This window comes from Myotis davidii, unplaced genomic scaffold (assembly GCF_000327345.1).
Source record: "Myotis davidii unplaced genomic scaffold, ASM32734v1 scaffold535, whole genome shotgun sequence".
Classification (NCBI taxonomy): Eukaryota; Metazoa; Chordata; class Mammalia; order Chiroptera; family Vespertilionidae; genus Myotis; species Myotis davidii.
This window is the reverse complement of record NW_006286980.1, coordinates 2,440,596-2,461,992: the sequence shown is the minus strand read 5'-3', so window position 1 is coordinate 2,461,992 and position 21,397 is coordinate 2,440,596. Positions and strand designations below refer to the sequence as shown.

The 21,397-nt window shown below is 41.1% G+C and overlaps 1 protein-coding gene across 1 annotated transcript in view; it reads left to right on the top strand.

Annotated features, from left to right (window-relative positions):
- Positions 1-19,174, top strand: part of RASSF8 (Ras association domain family member 8) — a 65,503-nt gene extending 46,329 nt beyond the window's left edge. The window contains exons 2-5 of the mRNA XM_006758928.2: positions 6,501-6,703; positions 10,800-11,689; positions 13,985-14,129; positions 14,977-19,174. Coding sequence (XP_006758991.1) covers positions 6,562-6,703; positions 10,800-11,689; positions 13,985-14,129; positions 14,977-15,098 — 1,299 coding nt within the window. The 5' untranslated portion in view covers positions 6,501-6,561 and the 3' untranslated portion in view covers positions 15,099-19,174. The remainder of the gene's footprint in view (positions 1-6,500; positions 6,704-10,799; positions 11,690-13,984; positions 14,130-14,976) is intronic.
- Positions 19,175-21,397: the final 2,223 nt, after the last annotated feature.

Sequence of the window (21,397 nt, the reverse complement as noted above, 5' to 3'; positions counted from 1 at the left end):
CTCAAGGGCCAGGGATGCCTTATTAAGTCGGATTTGATTATTGAACATCTGCTCTTTGCTACATCCCAGTTCTGTGGCAACAGTTGGGTCAAAAATATTATCTGGCTTAATAGTATTGGAATTTATAGATCCCATGGTCACATCTGCTTGAATACTTTCTCTCCTGAGCCAGGATTGGTGATTCCAAATGTCCTTGCAGACTTGACCAATAACTTATCTTATAAACTAGAGGCCCAGCACACAAAATCTTACGGGTAGGATCCCTAGGCCTAACCTGTGATCAGGGCCATCTTCTGCCCGTTCGCCAGTCACCAGGCCAAACGCCGCCTCCACCACCGGGGCGGGTAGGTCACAGGCGCGCCCTGCAGCTTCAGTCAGTGCCACAAGCCGCAGCAGCCCGAGTGGGCAGCACGTTCCATCAGCGGCCAGCCTGGTGCACGCGCATGGAGGTGAAGTCGCCAGCACCCAATTTCCCACCAGCTAGAGGCCCCCGAGCAGCTGGGGATGAGCTGGGGATCCCAACGGCCTACCAGCCATCCTGGTGCCCCCATTCACCATCCATCGGAGCCTACGGGCTGGGGGGAGGGACCAAGAGGTCAGCTGTTCCACCCGCTTGCCAGTCCCAGTTCCGCCCCACCCCGCTGCCACCCACCCGCTTGCCCATGGTTTCCTCTTCGCCTTCGGATGGGGGTGGAGGGTGTAAGGAGATGGGGGAGGGGAGGGACCGAGAGGTGGTCAATGCACCTCAGGGTGACTGGTTGAGCGGTCGTTCCGGTCATTATGCTTATGGTCCCTGGCCTTTTATTATATAGGATAAGTAGCTTTTTAGTGGTTCTGAGCATGATCACATTTGGATCTGCCTCCTGCTGGCTGAGTAATATTGGACAAGTTACTGATTTCTCTATACCTCCATTTCCTCATTTAGCTCAGTAACTAATGTCACATAGAGCTACAAATGGGTATAGAAAGGATTATGTAAAATACCATATATGTGTATATAACAGTTACCTTTGCATCTATCACATAGTAAGAGTTCAGTAGGTGTTAGCTATTTACCATTTTTACTGGCTAGATTCAGTAAAAAACAAGGACATGTTTTCCTTTGAAGTGTTGGTTTACAATGAAGGTAGCAAAGTATATCTGCTTAAGGAGAAAGATCACAAATCTATTTCTACTTAAATCTGTCTTTTAAGTATCACCTATACTGATGCTTTTTTCAGTAGAAGCACATTATAACATTATCTGCTTATTGCCAGTTTCCTACCGATTCTGAAAGAGAGCACGAAATAGCACATGTAGCAGAAAGCACAATATAATCAATGCCAGAGTTCAGGATTTTTCACGTTAAGATTTTGGAAGTATGGTCTCTTGTCCCAGACCTGGGAGCTTTACCAGGAGTTAAACCATCGCAGAACTTGCCAGTACACACATGCTTTCAACTATTTCTGAAGGGCCAGAAGATGTAATTGCAAAACAGATGGCTTTTTATAGTACTCTAGCAAGAAGTGGAACCCAGTGCTCTATTATTTTTATGTTTCTTAAGAGATTTTTGTGCCAATAAAATTAAGTTGCAAGGTCCCCGGCTGTTCCACCTATCATAAACATTTAAGAAAATTAGCAGACCACATATAGGTTTTTTATGCTAATGTTCTTATGTCAGTGGTAACCCCCATTTTATGGTCTGTTTTAACTAGAGTTCTTTACAAGAGCAACTCCTTCAATGACGTCTTTACTGGGCACTGGATTTATTTCAATGTATGTAAAGCTTAGTCATTTAATTTCAGATTCCAGAATAATCTACGTTAATAGTATGGTATTCCAAAGGCTGGCTCTGCTAGCATCTATCCACGTGACTTCGATCCAATGATACCGTCTGGCCAGAACTCAGACTTCTGTGTTCAGTGAAATGATGGTACTAGTTGATGGCCACTGGGTTGCTAGCTCTGATGCTCTTTGAAATGAGTGACCTTTACATGCCTGAAGGAAGGCCTTTCACATGCCCATCCCTCTCTGACATTTGTAGGTGTGAGGAATCCACAGCTTCCTTAGAACCAAGTAGAACAAAATGTATTTTTTAGTGTTGTTGGTAGGCTTGTGTCTTGAGAAGAATCTGGCAAGGCTGGAATGGTAGAAAGGAAGTAAAAAGAGAAAACGCATGTGCCACTCAAGATTAGTGGCATTGTGTGGTGGAGTGTGGCCTTCCTGTTGAAGTTGACCTGGGTACTACCACTAGAGAGATTGCAGCCATCAGGAATTGGCTTACAATAAGGGCTGTGAGGGCCATCGGAGGCCTTGATCTAGACTGAAATGTGTGTGTCTGCTTGTTCCTTCCCGTCATTTTTGGGACATCCCTTCATACCTACTACCCATGGGTTCTCTGACCTCTCCATGCCTTCTTCTCTGGCCACTCATTCCAAGGTATGATGCTTTAGGCTTAAATACTGAAACAAAACACTTACTTCATTAGTGTTCTGTGAGCTAGGTATAAAAAAAAAAGAAATCAATCTAATAAACATATTCTTGTGTGCCTAATATGCAAAATGTCCCCTTGGAGTTCAACCGGGAGACCAGCAGTTTGATCACTCACTATGACGTGCACTGACCACCAGGAGGCGGCTCGGAACAAGGGAAAGCCCCGGCTGACAGCTGGGGAAGGGAGGTCCCGGCCAGCAGCTGGAAGGAAAGTCAGAAGGCCCCGATCGGCCCTGATCACTGCCCAGGCCTAGGGACCCTACCCGTTCATGAATTTCATGCACTGGGCCTCTAGTCTATATATATAAACCCTAAGCGACTGGTCAACTGGTTAACCATTTGACCTTGATGCACATTGACCACCAGGGGGCAGACACTCAATGCAGGAGCTGCCCCCTGGTGGTCAGTGTGCTCCCACAAGGAGAACACCGCTCAGCTGACGAATGGGTGCCAGACACCCGGCTCACGGTTGGCATGTGCAGCTGCTGTGGCGTGAGGCTCTCCCGCCTCCACAGCAGTGCTACCAAGCAGTGGCGCAGCAGCAGGTGCAGCGGGACGGGATGAGTGGGAGCGGCGCCCGGCCCAGGCTCGGGCTCCTCCCCAGCCTCCTGTCCCTTTGCGCACTACTACATCCCTCGGGGGATGTCGGACTGCTGGCTTTGGCCTGATCCCTGCAGGCCAGAGGCCCAGGGATCAGGTCGAAACTGGCAGTCTGACATTCTCCGAAGGGTTCCGGATTGCAAGAGGGCACAAGCCAGGCTGAGGAACCCCACTGGTGCATGAATCCGTGCACTGGGCCTCACAGCTAGCAGCACTATAACTTGTGCCAGAACAACACTTATCTAGGCACATCACAGCTTTCTTGCATTTAGTCGATTCCGGTAAAGGGCACATACCTTGGTTGCAGGCTCCATCCTCAGCCCTGCGCGGGGCTCATGTGGTAGGCAGCCAGTCAACATGACTCTCTTACATCAATGTTTCTTTCTCTGTCTCTCTCCCCTCCCTTCCACTCTCTCTAAGAATAATGGGAAAATATCCTCAGGTGAGGATTAACAGCAACAAAAAACCTTAGTGGATGATTTCACAAATAAGGAAACCATGAATAATGAGGATTGAATGTAATTGCACTAATCTTGGGGAAATGTTTCCATAGATTCAGATGCTTAATCCCAATAGGCTTTTAAGATAGTAAATGGTTGTTAGTTAAAGAACACTTGTTCAGCAGTAGCGTGTTACTTAACAAACTCAGTTCTTTATTATCAAAATTATTAAAATGATAGTGCTTTGAATATAGAAACTTCATAATGAAAACACATACTCCTTATATTAATACCCTCACTAGTAGAACCTTACTTCTACCTGCATCACTGTTTCCATGGAAAAAAAAAAACGATTGCAAATTCCAACTGAGGTTCCAAAGTCTGTTTGCTTCCTGAGTCTTCAGTTCCAATGATGACCTGCCCATCACACGCGCCTACAATGTAGGACTTTCCCCATCCTGTCTAGTTCTGGCGCTGGGGCAGAGCTTTCGGAGTTGGGCTTTGGAGGATCTGAAAGAAAGAACGGGGAGTTCTAGGGGCCTCTGCTAGGAAGATAGATTCTTCAAATGACTCTCATGGCTCTAGGGAAGCTAGGCATCATTGTCAGTACAGCCCCAAACTTGACAGGAGCCATTCACTAAAACCAGCGGCCCTTCTAGAAATAAAATGTGGGGCTATGTGGGTCATTGATCTGATCCATGAAGGCATTTTTCCTACCCTCCTTAACGATTCAAGGTTGTATTATATGAGTGGTGTTAAAACAAAAACACAGACTCAGGCCTTCTCTGTGATGACCCGCGGTAGGAAGTCTCTGAGCCAGTGGTTAAATACCCTGCAAGTTTATATTAACTTGGGCAATGTTATTTGTGCTCAGTGTTTTCCCACATCACTATACTCTGTAATAGTTAACAGATGGACATGTGTTTTATGTTCATTTGTATTCACTTAATGATTAAAAGCTCAAGGTGAAACTGTGGTAATTTAGATAGGAAAATATGTGGTGGTGTACTAAAACCTTTCTAGAAACTAAAAATGTGCTTCATAAGTTTCCTTGAAATGACAGGTTTCTTTGTGGGGAGATGGACTTTTAATGAGATCTGCTGTCTGTCTTGTTAGGTTTCCCAAGTTTAAATTTTTTTAATGATAAGAGACTAGGTATTCAATAGATTTTAATGCAACTGAGTTTTTCTTTTTAAATTCAGCTCTTTTATTTATTTTAATCAAATAACTTAAATTTAATATATTAATTTATTTATATATATTTATATATTGTTTGGCCATTTTTTAAATCTTAATTTTATTCCAAGACAGAATAATTCATATTCTAATTCTAGTAGGGAGTGTCTAGCAGAGAAGGGAACAAATTTTAAGTCCTAACTCTTCTCTGTTTCCTTTCTTTAAATGTTCTCTAAATGGATTGGGGACAGTAGCATATAAACCTCTTACTTGAAGTGAGAGTGCACACCAGCCCATTAAAGGAGCTTTCAAGACTTTATTTACTGTGTTTCTTACAATTCTTTGCTTTCAGAACCCTTTTTCCCCCAGAAACTCTAAACAGCTCACAGGGCTTCATAACTGAGGAGCGCAGTTACGGGGATCAGCTTGTCATGGGCGATGCCCTGTTCTCTGGTTGCATAGGGGTTTATGAAACCGCCCTGGCAGTGCAGAGCGCGCTAAAGCACATGCTGGGAAATTAACATTCGGCCGGTCCTTCCTCTTGTTTTGGGGATGACAAGAACTATTTTTGTAACTTCCCTAGAGAAAGTAGGAATATTGTTAGGTTTATTCTCCTTCAACTCACATGTATTCTGACTCATCTGCCCAGGTGGCCTAGAACTGTCTTAGGTCCTGTAAGAGAATGTGCATAACTAAGTTACTGTTTGTAGTAAATACTACTTTACAAGAAACATTTTTAGGGTTTCTCAAATAAGCTTTTTAATAAGGCATTAATCTCGAAACACCAATGCTGTTGTAAACCTCAACTTCATGTTCTTTCTAATTAAGTCAGTGTGTATTATACCTCATACACTTTAACTGTTTTTTAAAACCACAGAAAAATTGGACAATCACAGGACAATGGACAAATAAATCATAGTTGGTTAAAGATTTAATGCAGGAAGAGTTGAGATTTTCAGTACCCACAGGAAAAAGAAGCGTGTGTAATTAATTGATCTTTAGCAGGCTCATAATGACACTCAAATAGAAGAAATCAAGGCATTCGGCTTGACTGTAGGAGAATCTAAAAATTTCTGCTTAACATGCAGTGCAGCTAAACAACAATAACAACAAAATAACTGGAAAATGGCAAGTGTAACAAAAGGTTACAGTTTATATTATTAGAATAACTTATAATTTCAGAAACTTGTCAAACCCTAATTAAGTAAATGAGAAAAGGACATATATGGGGAAGTTGTCAGCCATCAAAGGAGTTCTTTTCCTTTAATACTCTCTGTGCACCAGAGCCGTGAGCTGTGCTTTGTGAAGACGGCACTCGGTCCCTCGAGGACGAGAGGAAGGCAAGGGGCACCCGGAACAAGGAATGCCATGGCGTAGTGTACACACCTCTGCAAATGCTGCCAGGGCTGTAGAAACTGGTTCCATTATGTATGATTCCTAAAATGACAAAAGCTTTTTTTTTTTATTTCTCTTTAACCTCAGAAATGATTCTAATGAAACAACTTTTTTTAAAAAGAAACAGCTTATATGTTGAGCAATAGGACTTAGTCGAGTAAATAAGATTTATTTACCCAGTAGAGAGTGTGGCCTTGTGATTGAAATTATAATTATGAAAATAGCAGTAATGTGAAACAGTGCCCTGACAGGGGCTTCAGTTGCATTCGTGTGGCTGAATTCAGTTCTGTAAAGTAAGGGAGCACATTGTCATTGATGGTAGGATCGTCATATATTAAAATTGGTTTTGTGTAATATTTGCGTACTAGAAGAAATCCTAAGATTCATTCTATTAAAAATGTGTTTTCCTCTTTTTAGCTGACTGCACAGACTGCCTTCTCCATGTTTCCATAGCCAGAGACATGACCTGACGCTATTGATGACCAGTCTCGGCCCCTGGGTGACCGGCTGGTGCACCATGGAACTTAAAGTTTGGGTGGATGGAGTTCAGAGGATTGTTTGTGGGGTCACCGAAGTCACAACTTGTCAGGAGGTTGTAATAGCCTTAGCTCAAGCAATAGGTAAGTGTCTAAGATAAAGTGGTTTGTGGGTCCTGTTGTTTGTTTTAAATATTGATTTCTAACTGGTTTTGTGCATTTGCTTTCATGATATCTCACAAGCTCACTTTTACTTTTACTTATCACTGTTCCCTGTGCTTAGGTAAATCTGTAAAGACCCTGCCTCTCTGGTTCCCCCCAGATTTTACTAATTTTGAGTCTGGAGTCTGTACTGTCTTCCCTTCTGTTGTTTATCCTAAACAATTGTTTCTGGAATGAAGGATGTCAAAACCTGGAGTCCTAATTCCCAGGCCCCTCATTGGAAAAATCCTATTTACTGTTTATTCTGTATACGTTTAGAAAAGAAAATGCAACAGATTAAATAACATGGTTTTTCATATGAAAGGTAATGTGTACTTTTAAAATCTTATCATATAGTAAAAATGAAGTTGTCAAGTATATGCTTGCTGGCTCCATCTTATTCAATTACCCTGTGCACTTTTTCTTCTTATTTGCTCCCAATTTATCTTTATCCCATTGTCTGAGTGTTTTTTAGTTTTCTAAAACGCTTTGGAACATGATGAAGGCATCTACATCTATATCGGGAAAGCCAGTAATGTGGGTTCAAGTTTATATTTGCATCTTAAATCCATTATTTATGTTTTATGATATTTCTCCAAGGCTTAACAACTCTTTGAACTTCTTATCAAAAGTTGATTTTATGTCATCTAGTCTATATATATAAAATCTTATACACAAAGTGTCCCCTCGGGAGTGTCCCCTCGGGAGTTCAACCAGGGACCAGGAGTTTGATCGCTCGCTATGACGTGTGCTGACCACTAGGAGGCGGCATGGAACGAAGGAACGCCCTGGCTGGCAGCCAAGAAGGAAGGTCCAGGCCAGCAGCAGCCGAAGGCCCTGATCGGCCCTGATTACCACCCAGGCCTAGGGACCCTACCCATTCATGAATTTCATGCATTGAGCCTCTAGTTTATATTGAAAGCATGCCAATTTAGCTCAGGGTTGAAACAAGCCAGTTTAACATTTTATAGAGACAGGTGTGCCACCTGCACTGTGGCAGATGCACTGTTAAAAGTTGGCAATGCTATATACAAAGATAGAGGTTTCTTTTGGTTTTGCCTTAAATACCATATAGCACGCTCCTATATCAAATAGTGCTGGGAATCCTAGGCTTTCACATCTAACAAAATGTTCTTGCAATTAGAACTAATACTAGGTTATGGACTTAAGTTTATTTATTAAAGAGGGGAGAATTCAGGTATTTAATTTTATTTCATATTCTTTGCAACCACCTTACTTTAGTAATCGTCCCTTTTAAAAGTTTCACATAATTTATTTGAATTAAATATTAGTGTGTGTTTTTTTCCTTAGTGAAAACTAGGGTTAGAAAGTGTCAAACATAACTTTGTGATATTTGAGTCAAGCCATGGACAGTAGTAAAAACAAACCAACAAAAAAAACCCAAAAGGCATGGTACTTGAGGAGTATGGCAAGCTGCATTTGTCTACGTGGTAACCACATTTTCTGCACAGCTTTTCAAAGGAAAAATGCCCAGATGTCCCAGGTGTGAGTTTATCCATTTGCACTCAGGAGTGTATCTGTTAATGAACAAGTTGAAAAGAAGTTTTAACAGACTCTGCTCCCCATGTTTGCTTGCTCAGTATCTCAGCCCAGACCTGTTTTGAAAAGTTGACAACTTGAATGAGGATGTTTTATGATATTTCTCCAAGGCTTAACAACTCTTTCTGTATCATAAATACTTCATTGAATTAAGAATTCATCTAAGAGATGACTCACTTGGCAGCCAGCCCAGGGCTGTGGCTCCTTGCTTCCCTCATGCCCAAGATCGTCTCAGCATCAAATGTCGGATGCTGATATGCTCTTAAATATTTATATGTCTTGTAATGAGAGTTATTGGTATTCAGTCTAAACACTAAATGAAAATTTTATAGGATTTGGCCTAATCTCTACTATAAGAAATAATAGAGGGTTTATTAATTAGGGGAAATTGCTGTTGTAACAAACCCCAGGATTTCTGTGGCTTAACAACAGTAAAATTTAGTTATACTATTAGCAGAGTATAGACTGGCTGCATGTTTCTAAAAAATTTATTGTGAAGCAACTTTAAAAGACTAGTTTCTTGGGTTTAAGGCCACCCCATGTGCTTTATGGTGGCACGATATAAATATTCTGGATTCGGGATTGTTGAGTTTTCTGGGCAGCTGCAATTACCTCAGGAAACCACCGAGATGAGCATATGGTCACAAGTTGGTAATCTGATGCAGTGCTCCTACGCAGTCCAGTCAAACTGGAGCTAAAGAGAACGTGCTTTGATACAAGCTGTTGAATGTGACTGGTAGTATAGAAAGAATTCTTTCTCCTAGGACCTTTGACTATTTGATAGGTTAGATTTAGGTGGTAGAAATAGAACCGATTCTGAAACTACAAGAGACAGAATGATTGCTACTGGACCTCTGTGTCCTTCTCTCTCTCTCTCTCTCTCTCTCTCTCGCTCTCTCTCTCTCTCTCTCTCGACTAGTATAGTACAGCCCCTCTAATTCCACCCTAGAGCCCTCCTGTAGCCCCTCCCCCCAGCGGGCCCCAGCTCTGATGGGCCCCCATCGGGGTGGGGCAGGCCGGCCACCTGGACCCCATCTGTGCATGAATTCATGTACCAGGACTCTAGTGTCTTTAATAATGGCTACCACATACTGAGTACCTACTGTGGCCAGGTGTGGTAGTAGGTGCTTACTACACTTGACTCTGACTCTTATAACCTGTGAGGAACTGCTACTCTCCTCATACAGAAGTAAAGTTATGCTGCCTCCAGTAGGTAATTTACCTGGAAGTAAGTCTCCAGTAGTTTGCCTCCAAAGCTCCAACTTTTCAGCTGCACCCACCATTCAGGATTCCTTAAAGAACATTGCACATGCTTAAAGCAGTATCATTCTTCATGTGCTGCTTCTGAGTTGCATGCATGGGTGTTCATATTTACATATCCAGATTTCCATTTAATGACACAGTAATTGAGAAAATATTACTGTTGGTTCAGAAGCTAATAACATGATATTTTCTTCTGAAACTTTTTATCTTCCATAATTTCTAGTTAGGCTCAGTGTATTTTTTTATTTAAATGTGAATTTATTCTGTTTTTGCCTTTTAAATTCTTTAGAAGAATCCTTGAAGCTATTACTACCAAAACAGAACAAGACTTCTCTGCAGGCCCCACTTTTCATGGGAAGCTATTTTGAAGGGTTGTTTCTAGTGAGGTGATTTGTTTTATTGGCCGCAGGTGTGCAGGGAGACGCTGCGGTGTGAACGTGGGTTTGCCGGCCCTCGTGGGGAGACAGGAAAGACCTATCCAGCTGGCTGCATGTGTCCCTTCAGGAGGAGAAGTGGGCCTCTGACCTTCAGGTCCGATGCGCAGCGAATGCAGAGGATTTACCAAGTAGAGGTTTATTCAGGTTTTGCAGTTCTACCTGGTTCCTGCGACCAGGTCCTTAGGGTTTCCAGTGGGGCATCCTGGTGTCCTCGTTGGCTTCAGCTGCAGGTCCTGCCCCAGGCAGGAAGGTCTAGCCACCAGGTATTTGACACGAGTGTCAGGTTCTCACTGAGGTGTGAAGAATTAGGTTGGCCAAAACCGGTTTGGCTCAGTGGATGGAGCGTAGGCCTACGGACTGAGGGGTCCCAGGTTCGATTCCGGTCAAGGGCATGTACCTTGGTTGTGGGCACGTCCCCAGTGGGGAGTGTGCAGGAGGCAGCTGGTCGGTGTTTCTCTCTCATCGATGTTTCTAACTCTCTGTCTCTCTCCTTTCCTCTTTGTAAAAACTCAATAAAATATTTTTTTTTAAAAAGAATTAGCTTGAATTTCATAGCAAGTCTGAAGAGCATATGCAGTTCACATCCTGTCAGTTGATGCTGTTACATATTTTAAGGAGTTCAGTGTCTTCAAGTGAAAGTTTCAGAGGCAGTGTGGGCTGAACCTTGATGCTAATCAAAAAGAGACAATTATTGAAGAGCATCATTTATTTCATTATTTTAGCCACCGCATGTGCCATTTTGACGGTTTGTTCATATCTTTATTTTTTTTTAAATCTAGGTCGAACTGGAAGGTACACTCTAATAGAAAAATGGAGAGATACTGAGAGACATTTGGCACCTCATGAGAATCCCATCATATCCTTAAACAAATGGGGGCAGTACGCCAGTGACGTGCAGCTTATTTTACGTCGGACAGGGCCATCTCTCAGTGAGCGGCCCACTTCTGATAGCGTGGCTCGAATTCCTGAAAGAACTTTATACAGGCAGAGTTTGCCCCCCTTGGCCAAACTGAGGCCTCAGGTTGACAAATCCATCAAACGGAGAGAACCTAAGAGGAAATCGTTAACATTTACAGGCGGTGCCAAAGGGTTAATGGACATTTTTGGAAAAGGTAAAGAAACTGAATTTAAGCAGAAAGTGCTGAATAACTGCAGAACAACAGCAGACGAGCTAAAGAAGCTGATCCGCCTGCAGACGGAGAAGCTTCAGTCCATTGAGAAAGAGCTGAAATCAAATGAAATAGAAATACAGTTTTGGGAGCAAAAATATAATTCCAACCTTGAAGAGGAAATTGTCCGCCTGGAGCAAAAGATCAAAAGAAATGATGTAGAAATTGAAGAGGAAGAATTTTGGGAAAATGAATTGCAGATCGAACAGGAAAATGAAAAACAGCTGAAGGATCAGCTTCAAGAAATAAGACAGAAAATAACAGAATGCGAGAGCAAATTAAAGGACTATTTGGGCCAGATCCAGACTATGGAAAACGGTCTTGAGGCAGAAAAATTGCAACGGGAAGTCCAGGAGGCACAGGTCAATGAAGAAGAGGTGAAAGGGAAGATCGGTAAGGTCAGAGGGGAGATTGACATTCAAGGGCAGCAGAGCCTGAGGCTGGAAAATGGGATTAAAGCTGTGGAAAGATCTCTCGGACAAGCCACCAAACGCTTACAGGTAAGCACATTTTTACAAAGAGAATGATCATCTTTTTTTAAAAGCATCTATGTTTGACATCTCTGATGAGCGTCCATTTTCTCTTACATTTAAAGTTGGGCACCTACCTTAGTTTATAACTTTATTAGAATTCTTGTGACTTAACCATAAAGCTTAGATGTGAGGTGAAACCCAAGAGAGCAGAAGCCACACTGACCCTTGCTCCCGGGAGGGGCTGTCCCACTATGGCGGTTGCAGCGGCAGGTAATTGGATATCGGAGAATAGAATCTCAGCTGGAACGGACACTAATGATGCGATAGTGAATCTCTAGCTTCTTTCAGAGCTAGAGAAACCAAAGCCAAAAGAGATTGCCAAGGATTGGTTTACGAAGGATTGTCTGGCCAGTTGGCTGCTTATCTGTGGCTTCTTCATTGTTGCCAACCCCATCTTCTTTCCCCGGGGTGAAAATAGTCCCTTCCCTCCTCCCCTCTCCCGTTACTCTCCTTCGCTTTCTTGAGAAGGGCTCAGAGGCCCGCCTCTGACTTTCCCCTCTCCAGTCACAGTCTCAGAGCACTTTCATTTCTTCACATATACAGTGGGACCTTGACTTACGAGTTTAATTCATTCTGCGATGGAGCTCGTAACTCAAATTACTCGTATGTCAAATTAATTGTGAACGAGTGAGACACGTGATGCTGGGCTGATGTTGTGGCGTTCACTGTGACGTTCGCTGCGCCAACTAGCGGTGGGGTATATGAAGCTGGCTCGTAACCCGAATTTTAGCTCGCAACTCAAAGCAAAAAATTGGCCGAGAGACTGCTCATATCTCAAAAAACTTGTTAGTCGGGACACTCGCAAGTCAAGGCCCCACTTATCCTGGTCACTCAACTTACATTTCTTGGATATCCGTTCTTGAAAAGACAAGGTGGTGATGTTATGGAAGTTGATGTGAGAAAGACACACCATTGATTATAGCATGGCTACTTAAATTCAAACTAAATATTCAGGAAAGCTGTTTACAAGCATTAAGTAAATTTAAGGTTGTTTTTAGAGGATTTGCCCACATCTCAGGTGCTCGACAGCACGTGTCTAGTACCTCCTGTGGAAATGCTGGTGTGGAAGCCTGCTGTTCAGGGTGCGGTCCATGCAGCTCCTCACACTTGTTTGAAATTCACAATCCACATTATAACAAGATCTCCAGTCAGTACCTGTGCACATTGAAGCTCTAGAGGAGTTGCGTTAGAGTGTGAACCATCCAAAAGCAGAGAAAGCTCAGGTTCCAGGAAGAACCGATGTGGATGTGCTTTCTCTGTCATTAACTATACATAGAGTGAGAGGGAAGACTACCCCTCCCCCCAATTTTGAAAATTAGGAATTTCTCACTCTGTAGAAGGTTAACCTCCAACCTGCCAGTATTTTACTATTTGGATTCATTTTGACACTTAAGGGCACATTTGGAAATTGTGTTGCCTTTGATATTACTTACAGGAAACACTAATTTATGACAATCATTGCTAGTAAATCCCACTACCTAGTGAAAGATACCTAATACTAGTAAACGAGTAACATCTCCAAGTACCTCCTCCCCTCAAAGTAAGTAAACAACCACCCTTTCCTCCTGTCTTCCCTGCCCTACCAAAGTCCTCAGGCACCCCCAGCCCAGGTGGGGCAGAGAAGGAGAGAAAGAGAAAATCCATTTAAATCACAGAACGCTCTCCTGGCCTTAGACCTTTCCAGCTGTCCAGACTTGATCTCCGTTCTTTAGGGCTCTTCATTTCTCAACACTCCTCCTTCAGAGCTTGAAACCCCCCGTAGTGAGAATCCTGTGGGAACCTTGCTTTCCTCCTGCTATGCTACAAATCTCAGTAACGGACCTCATGGGAACTTCAGCAGTTTACAGAAAACAAGAACTCTGACTCTCATGGACTAAAGGGCTATGCAGTTATGAAGAGGATGATAGGGCAATTTCATTGTTAACAGCTTAGCAAGATTGCTGAACGAACTGGAATGGTGGAAATCAGTATTTCATTGATGACAGTTTTTAGTCCTATCGCACTTATTTCATCGGGTACGTAGTGCGTTCCTAGCAGAGGAAAGCATCACATTTCAGAGTCCATGCTGTCCTTGATTTGTTTTTTTTTGGCCCAGGCCACACAGAAAGTGACCTCTGTACCCGTTGTAGCTCTCAGCCAGACTTGTTCAGTGCGCTCCTGTGATGGCGAGCATCCCACCTCAGCCCTGCAGCAGACGGACTGTCACCAGGATGGGTGTCCAGTACTGACCCTCCGATCAGTAACACTCTCACTTCTCTCCAGGACAAAGAACAGGAACTGGAACAGCTGACAAAAGAGCTGCGGCAAGTCAATCTCCAGCAGTTTATCCAGCAGACGGGGACGAAAGTGACCGTTTTGCCAGCGGAGCCCATTGAAGTAGAGGCCTCACACATAGACATAGAACGGGGTAAGATGTGGAGAAATCTGTTTTTCACTTTATTCTCACCTGTTAACTATGCATAAACATTTGGCATTCAGTAAATGTGTTATCCTAACCATTCCAAGCTAATTCTCCTGGGCCATTTTTAATTTTTTTTTATGTACTTACTGTTTCTGGGGAAAATCAATAGTATTTAGGTTATTTATTTACTTAAGTGAGCATGAAATTACCAGATCTGATATTATTTTCCTGAAGTATATATGAGTCATAGCCTATTTGAGTTTTATTTTTTTAAAATATATTTTATTGATTTTTTACAGAGAGGAAAGAAGAGGGATAGAGAGTTAGAAACATCGATGGGAGAGAAACACCAATCACCTGCCTCCTGCACACTCCCTAGTGGGTATGTGCCTGCAACCAAGGCACATGCCCCTGACCGGAATCGAACCTGGGACCCTTGAGTCCGCAGGCCGACGACACTCCATCCACTGAGCCAAACCGGTTAGGGCGCCTATTTGAGTTTTAGCTCCTCTCTGTTCCTAATGCCCCTTCTTCCTCTCCTAAAATTAATGAATTTGACCTGATATTTAAAAGACCCTTCTAAATCAGTATATGAGTGTGGTCTGAGTAGCCAAGAAAGAGAAGCAAAGTGCTCACCTTGTTTAAAAGATCAGTAACTGCTCAAATCACTGAAAACTTGGTGTATCAGCTGAGAGGTGCCAGCAGAGTTAGCCTGTCGCCCCAGTACCCACAGTGGATTGTAATTGCCTCTATATGTTCTTTGATTCCTGGTGGCAGGAAGAGTTCTGATTGTTCATATTGCTAAGTACTCAAGGTGATGAGCACATCTGATGACTCTTTGTTTCCTGTTTAGAGGCAGCTTTCCAGTCTGGCTCCCTGAAGCGGCCGGGTTCATCTCGGCAACTCCCCACTAATCTTCGGATTCTGCAGAATCCTATCTCATCTGGTTTTAATCCTGAAGGCATATACGTATAACAGTATCTGTCTTTGGGCGAGAGACCCAATAAAGGTACCACGGACAGTACAGATTCTTTCTTTGATTTGTGCCAATGACAAACAGAGATGTATTTCACAAGCCACCATATCTTTTCCTGTCCTAAACTGCATACCACTTGGAGCCATACCCTGTGCACTGATGCTAAAGAACAAAGAAACTCTTTCCACACATGAACAGTGTTGACATTTTTATCCAGCAGCTGTAATGCAAAGCCTTCATTTTTATGTGTAGCCTTTTGAGAGCATTAGGAAAGTATTATTCTGTGTGTATACATAAAAAAAAAGTGACTTAAGAGTGAAGAGAAGTATGTGACTGGCTTAGTTTAATTTATTCCATGTAATCAATTAATGTGTGAATGTTAGTGTTTTACTGTTTTTTATTAATACTTATCTTGTGACCGAATTACATTACATACTTGTGATTATGACTGTGTGCATGTGGCCAGGCTCCCCCTGTAGAATGCTGATTTACAAGTGTCAGAGTGTGCTCCACCATCGCAACGAACTCCAAGAGAACCCACTTGGATTGGCTTTGTGACTTGTCCTAGCCATTGCTTAGTTGGTTGAAGTATTTCAGCATTTCTTTTTAATCTGGAGTTTAATATTTTTTCTTTACAATATTTTCAGTACATGAAGGACCACATACCAGAACAGAAATATTTTCGTGAGGGAGCTTGTACGTTTAAAAGGTTTGCAGTGCTTCCGACACTGTAGGACAGAGACGGGAATGCTGAATATCTCTTCAAACAGGCAAGGGGGTTCTTGCTGCATTATGTTATGCCCCTGCCCCGCCTTATCCTTTCACTCTCATGGATCCTCAGAGTTGCCATATTATATAAGTTAGAGATATCTGAGGACTGGGTCAGTCTACTTTAGGAAGATTGCTTTAAGTGATGTATTTTTAAAATGGCCCACTTCCTTTGTGTAGTCTTCTGGTGTAAGCGCCCGTGGGGAAGGTATTACTTGCACATCATTTCCTCTGTACATTGTAGACTATTGCAATTTCTCCAGTCACTTAGCGAGAAAGTGGGTTGGAGTTAGGTACTTTTTACCAAGGAAATAAAGTGAAATTCAGTGTTTGTTTTCATTTTTGAGCTTGACTTTTATAGGACATTAATCTCCATTTGTACATATATTTTTTTATTTATGAAACCAAAAACGAGTCAGCACCCCTCTCATGAGTAGTGATTAACTTAAGACTCACAAGTAATATCTAAATGGATGTGGTCAGATACCTCTTAGCCATTTTTACATTCCCTCTGATAACATTAAGATCTTTTTCTGAAATTTCTAGTTTTTAATTCTGAGGAAAATACATCTCTCAATTTCTTACATGTAACAAAGTAACAATGGATTAGTATATTAATGCCATGGTAACAATAAAAAGATGTAAGTTATAGCTTATGCATGAGGGCAACTTTGGATGTTTTAAATGCATTTCACTTATTTTTGGTTTAAAGAATGCTGAGAATGCTGCTATATTTAGGTTTCCAGTGGAAAATTCTAAGAATGGCTATGAAAATATATAGAAGCTTCTAGAGAACTGAAAGTAAAATGCAGAATTGCCTTTTCTAGTCCAGCTAAATGGCAGACCTCAACTAAAGGTATTACTTTCTTTGAGTTCTTGAGTTGACCTTGCCATTATACTATTTTGCAAATGACTTGAGAAATAACTGATTCTTATTCCTAAATAACCACAATCTATACACATTTGCTCTCAATTTATAATAGTTATTTTCATATTCACATATGATTGAAAATTATGAGAATCAAAATAATTTGTAGATTTTGTGACAATAATGATTTATGTATGCCCAATATATGCCTTATTTCTAAAGGGTTCCATCCTATACTAAGAGTCATTTTGTTATTGTTATCCAGAGAAATTGTGATCTTATTCACAAAGAAAAATATTTTTATAAATTGATTACATTCTATTTAAATAAAAATGTTAAGAGGTATGTTAAATTTTTCAATTATAAATTGTAAAGATGCTTGGCACGCCATGAGAAACACAGAGTCAACACCAAATTAATTGTTGTAAATTCTTATCAGCATTAATCTAATAATTCTCAAGAGAGGCTGGCAGCATCCTTCCACCTTGCAGTGGTCCGGGGTTCCCCAGCCTTGCATCATGGCAACCTCTCTGATAACTTCATCTGAGTTCTCAGTAATCTCTACAAATCTCTGCCAAGTAATCTCTACAAACCTAGTTACAGATAAAAATATTTCCTAGATGAGAAGAGGTAAAAACATGAATTTGATGAATGTATTAAGCAGCTATGCTTTTTATCAGTTATAGTACCTCTGGAAGCACACCTGTAGGAATATTTTCTAAGTCTGTTTTTAAAATAGTGCAAAGAAAACCCACCTCCCTAGAACATCTTAAAAAATACTTTAGTTGTTCCTAATCATTTTTATCCATTGCAAATACAAATGAGATAGATTAAGTGCCACATCTTTGGATACATCTTTGTATAAGCCACATCTTTGGTGGGGGCTGGGCAATAGTATACAAAAATACCAAATATAAAATTTTGAGTCTGGGGAATATTCAGGTTCTAAATACTAAATTAGATGACAAGTTCTTTGTTATTATACTGCAAGTTTTTTTATTGCAGTTTTCTATAAGTATTAAATACATTAGAAGGTAAGTTTTATTTTATTTTTATTTTTTGCCAAGGAATAATTTGAAATAGCATTAGTACATATATGACCCTTTAAGTATCTGCCATTCTCAGAATGATCTGTAGTGGGTTGCCAGAGTCCTTTTGTTGTTCTTAGGAGATACTTTGCCTTGTTAGCATTTTATTTTTGTCTTGATGCACAGAGAATTTACATGTGAGAGATTTCGGTTGGTATTATTAGGAGTTACCCATTCAATTCCCCCAGTCATCACTGAACTAACCATCAGTTCTCATACTTCAAATTAGTCATAGTCATAAACTAGAGCTTAGACAACACTGACACAGTAACAGTATAGGATGGCATGAAATGTGAATTTTAACAGTGTTCAAGAAGAACAAATAAGCATTTGCTTCCAGAGCATACATTTTTTACCTGCATTAAAAGAAAATTTTCCAAAAAAAAAATTTTTCTTTGTGAATAAGAGCAAAGCAGTCCTTAGAAAAAAGGAATTGTATTAAAGCCTTTTCTGTGAATGTCTTTCCAAATTGGAACTATAATAATGGATTGAGGAAATAATATGGAAAAAGCAAAAACTCTTGATTTCAGGTATGCAAAGGGTGTGGGCAATGGGCAGTTTCCCGTGTGCATTGCCTCTGAAAAATTGGGCCTTAATTTCTATGTAAATAGCAATGCTGTGTTCACATCCCCCTTCTACCTACTAAGTTGTCTTTATTAGTCTTTATTGTGTAAAATTTCACTCGCAAGTTTTACTTTTGTATTATGTCCATTTTTTAATTGCATGTCTATACTCTTTGCTACAGTATTATTGAGTTTTGGGGAAAGGCCATCAGCTGTATGGAGAAGACAGAACAATCACTATTTATTCAGAATTGCTGCTTTACATTTCCAGAAGAGCTTTCGATGCCAGGACAGTGGCCGCTGGAAAGCTGCAGGAGCTCTATTCCAATGCATTTTATATATTTTTAGAAACCAAATAAATGCAGATAACTATTTAGTATACTAATTATATTAAACCAGCAGAAATATAAAGGCAATAAAGTATATACATATATATATGGGGGGAAGGGAAAGATTAAAAAATAGGTTTACAACCAGACGCGGTGATAGCCCTAAATGTATTTCTCAATCTGTCTTTCTTTCTTGACCCCAGGAGGATTTGAGTTGCTGCAGCTTTAAACAGAAAATCACCGTGTGTTCACTAATCGTGGACACATAAATATGCTTTTAGTACTGCTTTGCTTATGTACAAATAAAATATCTGTAGTCTGTATATTATATGTAATTCTTTTCTTTTGACTTCCACTTCAAAGTGTATATTTTCTGATTATTATCATGAGCTGTAAAACAAAAGATCAATATCTGATATTCTCCCAAGTAATAAATTTTCAGGATTCATTGGGGCATTACATTGCTGACTTGTTTCTTATGTGTTTAATATTTTAAAACATAATTTTATTTCCTTTAAAAGATTCCAAAGACAGTCTGCATATCAGTAACACAAAATTACATTTTCCTAAAAGTAATATGAATATAACTAAAAAATTATCTGTTGCTGAAAAAGTAGCTGTTTCATCCAAGTGAAACTGAATTAAGAAACTAAATGCCTCCCTTTTATTTCAAAAGTAAAAGAAAAAATTTTGTCACTGAAACTCTGTATTTCCAGATCTTCAAAACCATAAGGGAGAGGAAGAGAACTAACACTTTAGTACCTGCTGGGTGGGGGTACAATAAGAGGGACGCTCAGCCCCCCAGGGAACTTCCCCAAATCACACAGCTGAGGAGTAGTTTGCATGGCATTGAATTTGTACCTTTGAGACACCAGAGTGCTTGCTTGTATTCTACGATAAAGCTGCATAAGCTCACCAGTGCCCATTTTCTGCACTTAACCTCTCTCTAACGTGGAAGTATGTAAATTGTCATTTATATATGTGTGTTTTAATTCTCACCCAAGGGTATGTTTATTGATATTTTTAGAGAGAGGGAAGGTGAGAGAAACATCAGTGTGAGAAACATCAATTGGTTGCCTTTCATATGTGCCCCAACCAGGGACAGAACCTGCAACCTAGATATGTGCCCTGACCTGGAAGCAAACCCAAAACCTTATGGTGTACGGGATGATGTTCCAACCTACTGAGCCACCAACCAGGGCATCATTTATATAGTTTTTAATAGAAGTTAGATCTTGATCAAGAAATTATATATATGAATAATAGTTATAAAAGCAAAGGTTAAATGAGAAACAACATAATTCAAAGTATTTTATGTCCTAGCTGGGGGGACTTGTAGAATTTTAATTACTCTTCCTGTCCTCTAAGGTCTTATGTTTTGTTAATGGCAGAGGAAGAAATAGAAACTGTTCACTTGACGCTGCCCATGCTGCCCGCTCCACATATTTGTGCTGCCAAGGGAGTCCTATGAAATGGGCACCACACACAACTCCTTCATGCTTCCTGCAGACATGAGCCTATTGTTGGCCAGGCACTGGACTGGAATTAACATGATTTCCTTTGCACCTCAGGCATTACAGTCTAATGAGTACTGTTAAAGGAACCAGAGCAGAGTGCCAGGGAAACACACCAGGAGGGTTCTACCCCAGTTGGTGTTGGCAAGCCCTAGAGAGGGATGTGAGCCAGGGAGTGCTCTCTGGAACAGACTAGAAGATGCAAAGATGAGCCTGTGAGGCTGCCCAGACGGTGAAGGGCCAGGGAAGGCTGGTAGGTAGGCAGATACATCATGAAGAGCCTTGGTTGCCATGGTGAGGATCTTCCTTTCACTTTGTCCTGAATGCCATGGAAGACTTAAATATGGTAATGAAATATGGGTTAGCACAGCAGTTTTCAACCTTTTTCATCTCATGGCACATAACAACTAATTACTAAAATTCTGTAGCACACCCAAAAACTATGTTTTTTGCCAAACTGACCAAAAAAAGGAAAAAGTATAATTTTGATTCATTCACGCCAGATGGCAAGTGTGTTGGCTGTTGTCTTTTTTTTTTTTTTTTTTGACATTCTAAGGGAAAAGAGGTCCATGCCCCTGACTAAATAGTCAGGTATTGCATGTTTAAAAATTCTTGCGCCACACTGCTTATAAATCACTGTAGTAACCTGAACTAAGAAAGCAGCTGTTATAACAGTTTTTGTTTTTTGAGCATCTACTTTGTGCTTGGAGAAGACAAGAACCAAAAAGGTTGTAGACATCCTAAGTAGACAGTAACAAAAAGACTTGGTGTTAAAATGGTGGGGGCAAAATAGAAGCACTGAAGAAACCCCAGGTGTTTGACCGCTATCCACAGCCTCAAGAGGCTGGTAGGGATGGTACTGGGGCTCTCTGGACAAGTAGTCACACTCTGTTCCATGTGCTGGGGGCCGGGAGGGGCTCGCCCCTTGTGGAGAGCACCTGCAGTCTTTCCTGCAAGAATAGCATGGATTTGAAAAGCTCTTGGCAGCACCAGGTTTACTCAGCCTTTGGTATGCTGGAATTGTTCTCGACGTTGTGTTTGATATCAGCCACTGTCACTCATCTGCCATGAGGAGGTGTCCAGAATGATAGAAGGATTTGACCGTGGTCCAGAATGAAAGGAAGTGAAAAGGGTGGACCATTCACCTCGTCTGTCTATGCCAAGCCAA